Here is a 15,055-nt window from a genome sequence, read left to right as displayed (position 1 = left end):
GCCTAACGCGCTGCCGACTGCGCCAGGGAGGACACGCAGCGACCGTTGCTTTTGACGTACAAGTTCACGGTTAAGCCGCTGCGGGGCGGGTTCACAGCCGGAGATTACCTGCTGAGTGGATCACGAAAGGCCAAATCGTAACAGCAGCCAGCAATTGGATGTCGGACACCACTGGACAGCGTTGCGACGTCACCTTCGGCTACAGGACAGGGGAAATGTTTCCAACTTTGAACCGAATATCGCTACTTTCCTTGAAGAAGACATAAAAGTAACCACTCGAGAAGCTTCAGGCAACCGAGGTAAAGAAACGGTTCCACGACTCGTTGAAGTGTGCCGACGTACTGGAGAGACCGTGGACGGCGCGTCCGAACAGGGTGTTGAGGAAAGAGGGTGAGGGATGGGGATCGCTAACAGGGATGATGTAACCAGGCGCCCGAAGACACATCGGACTGGTATGGGTTGTGGAGGCCGCAGCGCTTTAGCACAGTGAAAGGGATCCGTTGCATGTGAAGGTTGTGGTAGGCGAGGCAACGGAAGGGAGCTAACTGCAGAGTAAGGGCTAAAACGACCATTCTCACACACCGACGGGTGGGCACCATTTACCGGCCGGGCATGGCGAATCAGCCGAGCGCTATAAACCACTTCAAATGTCGGGCACACATGGGGTGGGGGGATTCAAGCAAAGGGGGAGGGGTCTCAACGGGCTGGGTGGATCCGTTTCAACACAGCCAGCAGGGAAAGGAAACAAGTATTGTCACCGGGAAAGACGAGCGTGACAGAAAAGCACAACTGCGTTAAGAAAACGACGGCAAGTTAAGGTAGAGGTGGCAGCCGCCGACGCGTCGAGAGGTCGGTTGCGACGCCCCAAACGGGCGGAGGAGGGGGTATAGGCTAGCACATTCCGGTGGAGTCGGCGGTGGGAAATGAGAAAAAACTAGCAACATCCCTTCTTACGGTCTCTGGGATGGGAGGCGTAGAGGGAGCGCGGCCCAATGGATAAGCAGTCTTTCCACCACTCACACACGCAAGCATAAGGAAGGGGAAGCGACAGAATTCATCATCCCCATCAAAGCATTGCTCGGTTAACAATAATTTTGGTCATGCATCCCCTCTGAGGTCCAATGGTTGGGATCCTTTCCTATCGGAAAGCAGAGGTTGTATCACCGTGTAACGCTTGCGGTTTTCCCTCCAATACCCTCTTTGAACGTCGTGGTTACGGCGTGGCATTAATCCTACACATCCTCCACTTGCGTCCCCAAGGTCTCTCCTATTTCTGCCGTGTTCCATTCCAAAAAAAAAAAAAGAAACGTAACCCAACTGCGTACAAGTGGGCTCGCCACAAAATGAACAAAATCAATCGGACGCCGTATCTACGCTTGTGCCGCCTCATATGCCGCTATATATGTATATATATATTATTTTTTGCCAACGTTTCCCCGCTTTTTGGCAGCCTCCTTGGGTTCGTATCTTCAATCCCTTCACAACACATAGCCCCTTACATATTTGCCGCCAGAGCCCAAGCAGCCGCCGTAGTCCACATGAAAGGGCCGCTTGTTGGTGGGTGTAAATTAAGGTTGGCACGTGACAGCGGTTGGTTGAAGAGGAGAACGAACTTCCTTCCTTTTGTATCAGGGGAAGGTGTAAGCAAAGCACGGTTACAAACAAGCACCAGTTTCCAGCAGGGGCACCTGCGCAAACGCACACACACACACACACACACAGGCGGCAGTAGAAAAAAAAAAAGAATACACAAAGCATCGAGGGTGCAATAATAACAGGTCGAGCTGTTGTGGTTAAGCAACTCGTGCATAATGAAGGAGTGGCTTCGGAGATGAAGCGAAAATCAGCTCTATGCCACATATTCCGCGTCAAGTAGAGGCGCTTTAGAGGCAAGGAATACACGGGCACAACAAGACAAAATAAAACAAAAAAGGCCATTTGCGTTTTATAAAAGGTACATTATTCCCGAATAACTAGCAGTGCGCAAGAAGCGGCACCCCGTTAAAGAGACGCAAGTTTCCATTTCATCAACTATCCGTACAGTATATTATAGGGCACATTAAGTGCATTGTGTGAAAACAAGATCTAGTGATGGGTTGAAAATCTCTCTCCGCATAACTTATATAAATACACCTACTGCAAACTAATGCGGCTGCGAAACCCAGGTGATGCTCGCGGGCTAAGTAACGTTTTAATGTGCCCAGGTCCCTACAGCGCATCCTTTGGTTAAACCATATTGAATCGAATAGGCGTCCCAAGCAACCGCTTTTATTGGTTTTGTTAGTTACACTAATTGCCCAACAACTCCTTCACCGTTTAACACGTCTACTTCGTGTGTTCGGTGCAGTCTCATGTAAGCGATTGTCATATACACTACACTACGTATGAGCAGTTCTGTCCGCTGTTGCCCTGCAGATGCGGGCTTCCTAAAAGGGGATAATGGAGTTATGCCACCGATCTTTTTTTTCTTAAAACACTTGCACGCCTCTTGCTCTATCTTACTCAGCCGAGCCGAGGGTGCGCCGGTGATGGTGCCGGTTTTCGTTTTCTTTTTATTCTCTTTTCATGCACTGCTTCGGCCTTTTGTTTCGGAACGTGATGGCATCGTATAGCCTTTGCAACGTTCACCTCCTTCCCCAATGTTGTGTTTTTTTTTCTCCCTTTAGTTTTCTGGATCGCTAAGCCGGCGCCCCGCTGCTACAACTGGCGTCGGCGGCGCTGTTGCAGTTAATTCCTCTCCTCTGCTGTCATTCTGGGGTTTCATTTGCGTATCGCCAGATGAGTCAAGGTGCCTATGGTTGCGGTACGGCCCTGCTGTTGCCGGTTTGCGGGGTCGCATGCAGTCGGCGCGAGGAGCCGCCGGCGCTCCCCAAGCCTTCCGCTGCATGGGCGGGTGCGGATTATATTTTCGTCCGCTGATGGGCATCTTTCCTGATCGCGGTTGTTCCTGCAACTCTCCCTTTTTACGCTCCTCTTGGGCGTGGCACTGGTTGTAGTACAAACGGTGTATGAGACCGCGCTGTTGGTCTTGCGTGAGTGGTCCCGCCGACGAGGAACGGTAAGCTATCTTCAGAGGACCACTTTTGTAGGGTTTGCGGCCACTGCGGGACCCCCTCGGCGTTGTACATAGCGATGAAGCTGTACGCTGGCCGATTCCCTTTCTTATTGGTGATCGTTCTAGATTTATGTTTCTGAGATCCGCAGAGTGCGGGGGTTCTCTTCGTTCATCCTGGCGCCTCTCGGCAATCACGTCCCGCGCAACATTAAGAAGTGTCGGCACAACGGGCCTAATGGTGCTCTCGCGTTCCAGCCCATAATCAGCAATGTACGCACTGCCCTTGTTCGGGGAGCCGGCTTTCATCCCTCCAACAACCAACATTCTGAACAACACTGCCTTATTCAGGGGAAGGGAGCGATGCCGTAGCGGCTGCTGGCGTCTGCCATGTTGTCGCATCGAAGCCGGTGTGGCATCACACATGGCAACCCCCACGGGTGCAGGCAACGGCGCGCAATTGAAGCGAAGCCTACGCCAAAACTGCGACGCGTGCGAGAACAGGTACAACCTCAGTGCGTCTACACCGCGCTCCGCAGCATCGCCAGCCTCACGCTCTTCGCCATTGCCTGCGGCGCCCACGGTAAGTACCAAACACGGTGTATTAGAAACCGTTATGGCTTCCATGGCAGCGAGGTGCGAAGGTGGTGGTGCAACAGCACCGTTGTATTCCACACGGCGCCAGGTGTTCGTGGCAATATCGAGCTCGTGCAAATCGTCCAGAAGGTGGTTTCGTTGGGTCATACCGCCGAAGATATACACGCAGGTGCCGAGCACAGCGCTGGCGTGACCATACCTTGGTGCTGGTGTAGCGCCCGAAGTTGTTTGTGTGCCCCACGCACGACGATTCAAGTCAAATACGAGGAGAGAGCAACAGCTGCATAAGCCATCCCTACGAAGCAATAAATCTTCCTCCTCACCGCCGTGAGACTGATAAAAGGTTTGACCGTCTTCCTGTTTCTTTTGGGTTTCCTCCTCCGTCAGTAGCTTTTCTTCGTTTGTTTCCTTCGCACCTTCTTGTTGGAGAGCCGGAGCCGTTCTACCCCCAATGATGATTACGCTGTCGTTGTGAAATGCCGCTGCGTGCCGCCACCGAGAGATTGGAGCAGACACCGTTTGGTTCTCGCCACTGCACAGACAAGTTGCTGTTCCTTCAGCATAGTTAATGCACCAGATATCACGCATAAACCCTACAGGCCACTTAGGGCTGGAGGTGGAGCCTAGTTTTGGGCTAAGTGCAGCACTCTTGTCACTTCTGTTGCTTTCGGCCACCGCTGCTGTTGCTGCCTCTGGATCTGTTCCACCGATGCCGATCCCGCCATAGACGTAGGCACACTTTTCTGTTGAAGAGCAAACTGTTGTGTGACCATGACGGCTTGTAATGCATCGCGTGGAAAAATGGCTAGCCTGCTGAGAATTATCTGCGTCTTCAGCTCCGTTGTTGTCCCTCTTGCCTTGCTCACGGCGCTTTTTGTCTTTGCCATCTTGGGGAGCACGAATGGGGAGGACAGACCATGTGTTCTCGTTGATATTATAATGAAATATGGCGCCTTTCCCATTAGACGTGGCGGCACCGATGAGCAACGCTCCATCATCTGTGCAGCGCGTTAGCGTGTGATAACGCAAGGTGACTGGGTCACTACCGTCAGCTGATATCGCTAGTGAGGTGAAGGGCACAAATAGTTGACATGGCTGTTGTATGCTTGGGTCCTCCCTCAACTTTCGGCGCCACCGTTGCTCACCCTCAGCTCTTCGTTTCAGTTCACCTGCCTCATCCGCATGGAGAGAGCCATGAAAACAGTCAACGATAACACCTTTGGCAAGCGACAAGGACTGAGGGAGAAGATAGTCTACTACAACATGCTCTAGCACCGTTTCCCCTACGGAGGCAGCTAATCGAGTGCGTGTGGTGCAGGCGTCACCGAAGATGAACAATGTCCATTCCCCCTCTGCTGGCTCTAAACGAAGTGGGCGCACAATATAAAAGGCACTTGACATGGTCGAGTCCACTTTAGTTGCGGCACCACCGCCTCTATGTGCCTTGACCAGGTTTGAATTGAATGTTTGCTGTTGCTCATGTGAAAGGTCGTCATATGCAACAGGCCAGGATTTGACATGTACGTTCACATGGGACCGGGCGGGTTGCGTGGGGAATGTCAGGCGAAGCGCCCATAAATGTGGTGAAGGCTGATCTACCGGTTGGGTTGCGGACCCACGGGGGACAGTTGCAGCGCCGACACCTGATGGTACTTTGACCCACGCCGCTTTTAGTTGTAGCAATAGTTCGTCGTTGATATGTGCGGTTCCCACAACGGCACCTTGTGCAGCTGCGGACAGCGTTAGGTCAACTTCTAAGTAATTCAGGGCCCTCATGGTTCCCTGCACATGACGTAAACCGGACTCGCTTTCCTGTTTCTTTTTGTTCACTTTGCGCACCAGCTTCCTCAGCAAGTTAGAGGCGGTGTTACGCACCTTGGCCTCGTCGTCAACAGTTTCCGTCGTTTTAGGAATGAAAACAGCGCACAACACAAGCTTCTCTCCACCTGTAGAAAGGACGAATTCGTTACACTGCAACGACACCTCCTGCTGCTGCTGGTGGTGGTGATGCCTCTGTTGCTTAGGTGTGAGCGTTAACACTTGACAACCCTTAAGTGCTTCTTTCCACTCCTTCACGCCACCACCACTTAGTCCACGGCAGAGCCAGAAGCACGCGTACACTGCAGACAAACCCCCATCGGTCCACACCACTCGACCGCGTCTTTTTTGTTGCTGCTGCCGATGGAAAAGCTGAACGGAGCGTACGCATATCACTGCATCTCCCTCCCCGCAAGGTGCCCGTTCCACTTCTCCGCGCATTCTAAGCACAGTGCATGGTGGCGGGGACGTAACCGCGGTCGGTTTCACGGCAACGGGACCCGGGGTAAACATGCCATCAATGGCCACGTGCACATCAATGTCCAGAAGGTTTGTTCCGTCTTTGCCATTGACCACATTGCCAGGGAAGACAACTACACGTCCCTCGCCTATGCAGTGGGCGTTGTTCATTGCGTGAGCTTCGGCAACTGAGGCAAATGCAAACAATCGGCATAAAAACGTAACGCTGCAAGTGCCTGCTTGCTCGCCAGTATTCGATACTGTATAGTCACTGGAACGGTACAGAGCATGCGAGGGGAATACTCGCGTAAACAGAAGCTTAATGGCGGGGGGTGTCCTGTCTTCTCCCCCTTTGTAGTTACAGTAGAGCTGCATGTCATTCAAGTCCATAGGACGAGAGGCGGATACGGCTACCTCGTCCTCTGGGTCCATGATCAAGAGGCGGAATGCCTTCGCATTACCATCACGAGAGTATAGTTGCACTAGGGGGTAGAGGTTGGTGCAACTGTCTAAGTAAACTCGAAGTGAATAACAATTGCCATCATCAGTGCTCTTTGAAGCTGGATGATATGGCCGACTGGGGTCGTCCGTCCCGCTGCGACCGTCGCTAGTGAAGCAGTACCAAAGTTTAATAAAGGAGGCGGATTTATTCCTGTCTCTAAGTTTTATTGTGATTGGTGTCCAAACACCCGGCCGCACGAGACATATGGGCGCAGCGCCATGAAGTACATTTTCCTGAACACCTTGTTTCTGTTGTGCTGGTACCACTGCCCAAGAAAGATATGCGAAGGGTTCGCTCACAGGAAAATGCAGCGGCTGAATGCAATTACTGCTACTTAGGAGCACCAGATGGCGGCACCCCGAGCTGTTTTTTGTGGAAGTGGATGCCGCAGCGGCTGCGCCGGTCCTGTCACTATGGGTACCGCTAACGGCATCCACTTCCGGTTGTGTCAGCCAAACTTCCACCAGGGTGTTATCATGCTCTGGCCGCTGTTTTTCGGTTGTTTCGTTTAATTCAATGTCTTCCACGCGAACCTCGACGGTGCCAAATCCATTCCGTCTGGCGGCACCGTGCCCTCGACACGCGTCGCGGTACGCCCCGACTGTCATTCGGAGGAAGGCCAGTTCTACCTCGTTGTTTCCGCATTGTACTGTACCGTGGGCAATGTACGCATGCTCCATGTGGGAATGCTTCTCCCAATGAAACACACTGGCACCTCCATTCCTTCCACCACCGGCATTGTCACTGTTGCCTGTGCCCTCAATTCGTTGGGGCAAGGAAAAAGTACATTCACCCGAGGTCGCCGTGTGTGGTTTGGAAGCCTTCTCCGCGGCGTGTTTATCCAACTCGGCCTTTGGGATCCTTGCAAGCGATCTGCCGGGTGATTTGGTGGGTGCGGGCCTGCCTCTGCGATACACCCTTCTCCCAATCCCACCACTATCACTCGGATGATCTGCACGTTTATCCGCTACGGCGCAATAAACGGAAACATTTTCTGAGAGTGGAAACAGCACCGGTGGCCCCATCTGTGCAACCTTTACTGCATCATACTGTGTAACCGCCCTTGTTCGCAACAGCGGCAAAAGGGACATGCGCTCATTGGGCGCCTCAATACCTAGCTTTACCACTACATGCCGATTCGGTAACACTGCGGGTTGCTGTACTGATACGATTGTGGCAATGAGCACGTGGCGTGCCGCCGAAACATCCGCGGGGAGTGTTGGAATCACGCTGCTTTTCCATTTCCACTCACTCTGGTTGCACCGAGGTTGTGGGGCTTGCTCTTGTTGCGGCTCTCGCTCTGCCTCTTGCTGTTTGGGCTCCTCCAATTCTTTCACAGGGTTAACGTGTCGCTCAACTCTTTTGTCTTTGGGGGAATCGTGACCACTGGGATTCTCGGATATTTCCTTCTCCTTACTTTCGTCGGGTTGAGCAACGATTGGAGGAGGCGGGGGTGCTTCCTCACCCTTCTCATCGTCTTTATTCGCAGTATCCACAATTACTTCCTCTTCATTCCGTGTTTCCGTTTCCGTGCCCGAGTGATCTTCAGGTGCTTTATCGGGTGTTGACTCCCGCGGTGTGGGAGTTGCATCCAACAGGGTCCATTTCAACAAAAGCTCAAAAACACGACCTCCTTCATCTGCACCACTCAATAAAACGGGCTTTTGAACCACTTGACGGGTATCGACTCCGACCAACGAGCAAACACTCTCATCGCGCCCATCCACAGGGGGAGACGGTGTGACGGCTAATTCATATTCCTCACACCCCTCCATTGCAGCACCATTACTGGTAGGGCCCTCACTGCTTTCTGCCCCTGCCTCCGGACGCATGCGCTCTAATATAACAGGTGTGTTTGTGGGAACATCGATCCAACGCCAACCACCATGTGAGCCACCGAACCTGACGGCTATTTTCTGCTGCGCGGGCTCACATGAGAGTATAGTTAGGCTGACAGCCTCTGCAGACTCACGAACAGCGTTCACTGTAACCGACATCGTTGCTTGAAGGGAGAGTTAATGAGGCACGTTGACCTGACTACTTGGCACGATATTCCCTACGTTTTCCTGCTTGCGCAGATTGGGTGTTGTCGGCTGCTGTTGATGCGGCCGAAGCAGACCCACAAAAAAAGAAAAATAAAACCTCCCTCTCAGGGACTATTTCGGGGCAGGTGGGGTGTGAGAAGAAAAGAGTGGGGGAAAAAAAGCATATGTATGGCTGCATTAATGAGTGGAGTGAGAAATCGAGCACTTGGGCCAATGTTATGTTACAGTCGGTGCATCTTCTTTCATCTCTTTATATGTGTGCGCACCTCCACCCCCCGATAAATAGTAAGGTAAGGGAATAGTGAAGAGGTCGTTACGGGCCCCGAAAGGAGCAAAACGCCACCGACTTCCTCTCCTTCCAGTTTTTCCCACAAGTTTCCACATTAAAGATAGCCTTCATTAAAACCCACTGACACCTCTTGTTTCCCAATCTCCTGTCGTTGATAACACTGTTGCAGCGCCTCATTCTCACGCCTTTCACGACCCAGCGTCGTCATGCGGCCGTGGCCCGGAACCACAACGGTATTGTCTGGAAGTGCTTCTAACAGGCGCAGGCTCTCAGCGAGCCGTACGCCCGTCGCCCAGGGCAAATCCACTCGGCCCACCTTGTTGAAGAAGAGAAGGTCACCACTGAAAAGGATTCTTTCCGTTGGTATGTGAAGCATCATGTGGCCAGGGGAGTGGCCTGGGGAAAATATGTAATAAAGGAGTACGCCGTTACCAAAGTCAATAAACGACGTTGCCCGATTCGTGGCCGCTGACAGCAGCACATCGTTCCGCCGAAGGTGCCGGGCATTGCGACGAGAGAAACCAGCTATTACCGGGTCCACTAAGTGCTGGGGCGTGTAAAGGCTACGGCACATCATGGGAAGCACCTGGTGCATCTCCTCGAACCTTCCGTACCTTTCGCAGGACCGCTTAAAGTTTTGCACCCAACATTCCTCTGCTGGACACCACATAACACCGATTTCATCACTCCCATTATCGTCCTCGCGGTTATCATTATCCTGGCTGTCGACTTGAACTCGTTGCTTCTGCCGGCTGCCGCATATAGTGAGAAAAGCATTCAGGTTAATAATATTGTCGATGTGGCAATGCGTGAGGAACACATGTGTTAAGGTCAAGTCAGAAGCTCCAATAAATGCGGCCCAGTCGTCTGGCCAGTCGTCGGATGCATCAACCAACAAACAACGTTTGGTCGCCTTGTTAATTAACATGTACTGATTGCTGTCAAAGTTGTTGCATCGGCTGCGACCGGCAAGTATCACTTTGGGAGATTCATGTAATATGGCAATGCCCTTTGCTTCGAGTCGAGGGATGCGGGGAACACCGGGTGGGACACCAACACTGCCCCACTTGCGCAATCGTTCACTACGGTTCACCTGATTAGTTAGCGAGGTTAGGTTCGGCGTGTAAGAGCAACGGTTTAATCTGAAGTGGCGCATCACCGTCGCGGTACGAGAGTGGTTCCGGCTGTACCTACTTTTGTGCTTTTGCCTTTCCTATATTCTGCTGTGTTCTCCGCCTTCCTCACTGTCATCGAAAAACACCTGTTTATAGGTCTTTCCTGCACTCTACATAAGCGCATGCCAGAGCACACATATACGTGCATATGCACGTGTGTCAGTGCCGGAGGTCAAAAAACAACAACAGCAATAGTAATAATAATAACAAATAGGACAATGATGGTGGAAGAGAGGTGGGAAACCAAAACAGGGGGACGTGCCCTTAAGAGTTTGACAGAATGGTGTTGCAAAGAGGAAGCGTATGAACCCCCCGGAAAGAAACAAGAAAAGTGAAAATGGGAGGGAAAGACCCTTCCCGTCAGCTGCTGTGGTGCTGTGTGGCTTTTGCATCGCGGGGGGGGGATGGGAGAATAATAACAACAATAATGATAATAAACGTGTTATCTTCTGTGAAATTGAGAGCCGATCGCTTTATTAAACCATCATAAGTGTATTCATTTTTTTTTTCAACTGAATCAACATGCTCCCTGGAAACCAGATATTGCCATTCATGCACTTTCCACAACTTTTCTCCATTTTTATTTATTTTTTTGCCCCTATGGTAATTTCCATCCGGTGTAGTGACTCTCACGTTGCGACCGACCTTTCACATGTCTTATCTGTTCATATCCTCTTCCCAGGCAAAAAACAAAATGCCCACACACAAAAGGGAAAAAAAACAAAATGCGATCACAAACATCCAGTGGCTCCACACTCGCCCCCGTTAAAGAACGTATATAATTGGGTACATATATACTTTCCTTTTCTCCCATTATCGTGTCCGCAGATAGCCAGATTTTTTTTCTTTTTTTTGCTTCTGTTGCTGTCCCGTTTGTCCCTCTTATCTTACCTTATCTTCTCTTCCCTTTTCATCTTTTTTTTTCTCTTGCGTATTTTTTTCTGTTGTTTGCTTTCTCCTTGCTCACCATCCCCCCCCTACATTTATCGCTAGGCGGCCCCATGGTTCCCCAAAACAGAAAGAAAGGATACCACTTCTACTTTTCTCCCTTCCGTACAGAGGGAAAAGACCTCACTGGCTAAAAGGCTCAGCAGAAGCGAGTAGATCGAAGGATTGGCGCGTTAGAAGTTTTCGTGCTTTGAGGTGAAGACACGGCAGAAATTGTTTAAAAATCCTTGTACCTGTAATAAATTAGAGGAATATCCACGTCATTATCTCCGATGCTCCCCGTGGCGACAAAGCAAATGCAACTCAGCTCATCTTTTTCCTCCCCTTTTGTCTTTTCGCGCACGACAACGGAGACTGGTTTGTCGCGGTCCTTCACATTACCAAACTGTGAGTATACCATCTTTCCACATGGTAACGCAATGATGAATATTTCCAGCTGATGCCGTTTCTCAAGGATACTAACGAGCTCCTTCACGGTGATGTCACGGCCTTCATTAATATCAATGCGATCCCAAATTCCCCAGCGGACCGATGAGCCGTCGGGCATCGGAACTGTCTTTGCAGGAGCGGCGATGGGGTCGGAGAAAGCCATGAAGGGCAGTGCGACATTAACAAACGCATTGCGGTACAAACTCAGATACTCCTCCTGTACTTTCTCTGTTATTGGATTGGCCTTAGCAAGTCCCTGTGCACCATTCTCACGATGCGCGAGGAGGAGGTACTTGAGTGCTTCTATCCCCACTAGCCCAGTAACTAGGGCCGTTGTTGTTACCATTGCAGGGATGATTCTTCCAGCAATGCGTTTTGTATAGTGAACATCCGCCGGAGGAATGCTATACGCCGTGGCACGGAGGTTTGAGCAAGCTGTGATGTAGTCCATGTGGGAATTATTGGGGTCGTCCTTTTCAAACACCAGTGGGTTCATTCGCCGAGAGTTAAATTGACTCACTGGAGGAAGATCTTGCATCGTCAAGTCACCAACAAGTTGTGCTGCGGCTCCCTCTTTGTTCTCAGCCTCATTTGTTTCGAAACGCGCCTCACGTGGTACAAAACCAGGAACTGCTACTTGCATCGCCAGTTCTGCAACCTCCTTCACCGACAGCGTGAAGGCTGACAGGTTGTAAACCTGTGCAAGAAGTTTGGCACAGTGATAGACAAACGAAACGTTTAGTTCAGAGTCCACGCTGAACTCCTGAGGTTTTGGCGGCTTCTTTGCACCGCTCCAAAAGAGGTCACCGTTGTCATTGCGCTTGTCAAGGGGAAGATTGTGTAGCAACTGCCTGAAGGACGAGTTGAAATATTCGTGGAACAGACTTCGCGCCATGCGGACACAGTCGGCAGCATCCTTCGGCCACTGCACTAACGCGTCTCGAACGGCCTTCAATACAATTGACTTCGTTCCGGGGTCCCGCTCCAAATTAGATGCAAAAGTTGTGGGGTCTTCCAGGTAGCCATTCACATCACTGGGCGTGCTGAAAAACACGGCATCGAAGTTATCCCGCGCCCACTGAATAGTGTGCTCAATGACGTTGGGGAAGTTTTTCAACGTGCAAAGCGGGATAGACTTCTCCGGTGGATCATAACTGCTACTGTAACTTTCAGTGCAATACGGAATCACGCACTGAACATTGCATTTTGGACCGAGCGTTCCGCTCTCAAACAAGGGTTTCCTGAAGAATAGGCACCGCGCATCAACATATTTCCGGCTTTCTACATTGTCAAGCGCGTTGAGTACAAGAGAATGGGACTCCCAGAACTTCTCATCAAACACATTTTCTGTTTCTTGCGCCACCTTCTCCAGATATGCGGTTACCTTCAAATCACCGTTTATGGCACGTGCTGCCTCTCCCGCTACTTTAGACTTCTGTTGCCCAATGTGGCTGTTGCGAAAGAGAAACTGCCTTGAGAGGTTACTCATTTCAATGGTGTCCATGTCTGTAATGGAGACGGCGCCAAAACCCATGCATGCGACGTTCTTGATAAGTTCACACCCGAGTGCTCCCGCGCCCACAATGAAGACACGCTGCCGAGAAAGGAAAGACTGGAAAGAAGAGCCGAGAACAGCAATTTGCCCATCATAACGACTCCCGCCTGGCGCGGTTGACACGCACCCGGTTTCACTCATCTCGCCCCGTGCCACAAGCAACTCCCGTGCATCGTAGTACAACCACTGACGCAGCGGAGTGAATTTGCCGCTGCACACCTTGAGAACCTCCTGCGAGGCAAGACCACCAATGAAGCAGTCCATGGGGTTAAGCCGACCATGCATTACTGAAAGTATACTCTCGGCAGTCTCCACATCAAAGCCATTGTGCACCTGATCATTTCCACTACTGAAGTACGCCTCGGCTGCCTTCAGCACATCTCTAACCTCGATTGGTGTCGTCGGCAGCTTTCCATGGCTGTGCACAGCTCGGAACAGGGCGTGAAGTGTCATTGGGGCCATCATTTTCTTTTCGCTGTCAAACAACGTAACAAACTCTGGCTGCATCACGCTGAGCTGAAGGTCTTTAAACCCCACGAGGACCTTCCGTTTGGTCGTGTGGAGGTAGCATGCATAGCCTGTTTCGATTGGGGAATCACCAACAATTGCGCCGAAGTCTTTCAGTCGCAGATGAAAGGGTGAGACGACTTCCGACACTTCAAACAGCCGCAGAGATGACGAAGCCCCAGTGGGTGAATTATCACCCTGTGCGCACTCGGTGGTGGCCCGACCGTTGTGTAGAGCAAAGGGATCAACCGTCGAGTTTAGTGACTCGGGCGATACCAAACCCGTAAGAAACACGCGACCGCCAACTTCGCACTCGTGCTTCTTGTCTTCATGTAGTGATACAACACCATCCCGAGATATATTCGTCACGACACATACAACTGTTTCCTCGCCGTCGGGGTCAAGCACAGTAAAGGAGGGGCCGGCATCCACAAACACGCACCCAGCGACGCCACGGCTTTCACATGCCACAAATTTCACGTTATGTTTTCGTGCCATGGCGTTTTCGGCAAGAAGCAGTGTTGTGCGCTGGTTAACGAAGACCACCACATGAACTGCTGGTATAACCTCGTGCAAAGGGACGTCGACAGCAGTTACGCTAACGAAACGGTTCAGCTCCTGTGCTCTCGCAGCCACCACTTCCGCGCGCGGTTTACCCATATCTGCGGGAGTCAAAAAGAAGTTTGTGCCCAAGTCCTGCAGTGTTGCAAGGCCGTTGTCCAATACTTTGATAGAGCGCACGCCAGTGAGCGTTAAATTCTTTATAATTTCCGCACCCAGTCCACATGCCCCCACGACAAGTACATCCGTGCATCCATACTTTGCTTGTGTCTCCGTACCGACAACATATTCCTGTCGGTTATACAACTGCCGTCTTTGCTCTTCACTAGTCATTATGGTCCGTGTGACAATTACTCTTTTTGAGTTTACGTCACGTTACTTTGCTTTTTTCCCTTTTATTTCTATTTTCTTTCCCCCCCTCTGTTTGCGTGAGGTGTCGTGTCCTCTGTGCACCTTCACACCACTTCCCCTTTATCTTGTGCTAGCGATCGCCACAGCACGTCAATACCCGATTCTGTGTGCTGAAACAAACAAATAAACAGGAAAACACAAATTATACCTGTGTGTACGCGTGTGCAGGAGATGTGCCCCTCGACTCTTTTTTTCTTTAAATTTTTTTTTGTCTTCCCTCCTAAACTATATATGCGAGTGCTTTTTTACTCCACGCGTTCCTTGACCACAGTTAAGATTGTTTCTACCTTGTATTATATCCTCATGAGGGATATTTGAGGTAACCGAACACCACCACCCCCCCCAAAAAAATCGAGCGAGCGAAAGAGAGAGAGAGAGAAGAAAAAAAAAAAGGGACAAACCAGAACCAACAGTGAAAACAGCCAAAAAATGAGTTAAGGAAATGAGGAGGGAAATAATAATAACAATAATAATGGACATGTGCTTGTGAAGTGGCAGAAAACTCATAGTCAAAGTTACAAAAGTGAGCCGACACACTGCAAACTATAGAAAAAAAAATAATAACGCCAAAGGAGATGACATGCCGAGGGTGATAAACATCAGCAACAGTATCATCAACATCAACACCTAACACCTGCAACCGAGGGCGACTCTGTGTGGAATAGAGAAAGGAGGAAAGGGGAATTATGGTAGAAACAGCCTTAACC

General features: G+C 50.8%; 3 protein-coding genes across 3 annotated transcripts; all 3 read right to left on the bottom strand.

The window, feature by feature from the left end:
* Positions 1-2,662: 2,662 nt before the first annotated feature.
* Positions 2,663-8,425, bottom strand: TEOVI_000917100 (Galactose oxidase, central domain containing protein, putative; the record flags this gene model as incomplete). Its single annotated transcript, XM_067220722.1, has 1 exon — positions 2,663-8,425. The coding sequence occupies one exon, from the start codon at positions 8,423-8,425 to the stop codon at positions 2,663-2,665; it is 5,763 nt and encodes a 1,920-aa protein (XP_067076823.1).
* Positions 8,426-8,856: 431 nt separating this feature from the next.
* Positions 8,857-9,918, bottom strand: TEOVI_000917000 (metallo-beta-lactamase-like protein, putative; the record flags this gene model as incomplete). Its single annotated transcript, XM_067220721.1, has 1 exon — positions 8,857-9,918. One exon carries the CDS (start codon positions 9,916-9,918, stop codon positions 8,857-8,859), a length of 1,062 nt encoding a protein of 353 aa, XP_067076822.1.
* Positions 9,919-11,102: 1,184 nt separating this feature from the next.
* TEOVI_000916900 (ubiquitin-activating enzyme E1, putative) lies at positions 11,103-14,270 on the bottom strand (the record flags this gene model as incomplete). Its single annotated transcript, XM_067220720.1, has 1 exon — positions 11,103-14,270. The coding sequence occupies one exon, from the start codon at positions 14,268-14,270 to the stop codon at positions 11,103-11,105; it is 3,168 nt and encodes a 1,055-aa protein (XP_067076821.1).
* Positions 14,271-15,055: the final 785 nt, after the last annotated feature.

The sequence above is a fragment of the Trypanosoma equiperdum genome (genome assembly GCF_001457755.1).
Source record: "Trypanosoma equiperdum strain OVI genome assembly, contig: ctg_1206, whole genome shotgun sequence".
Taxonomy (NCBI): domain Eukaryota; phylum Euglenozoa; class Kinetoplastea; order Trypanosomatida; family Trypanosomatidae; genus Trypanosoma; species Trypanosoma equiperdum.
The sequence above is the reverse complement of the archived record's forward strand: the minus strand, read 5'-3'. Positions and strand labels throughout refer to the sequence as shown.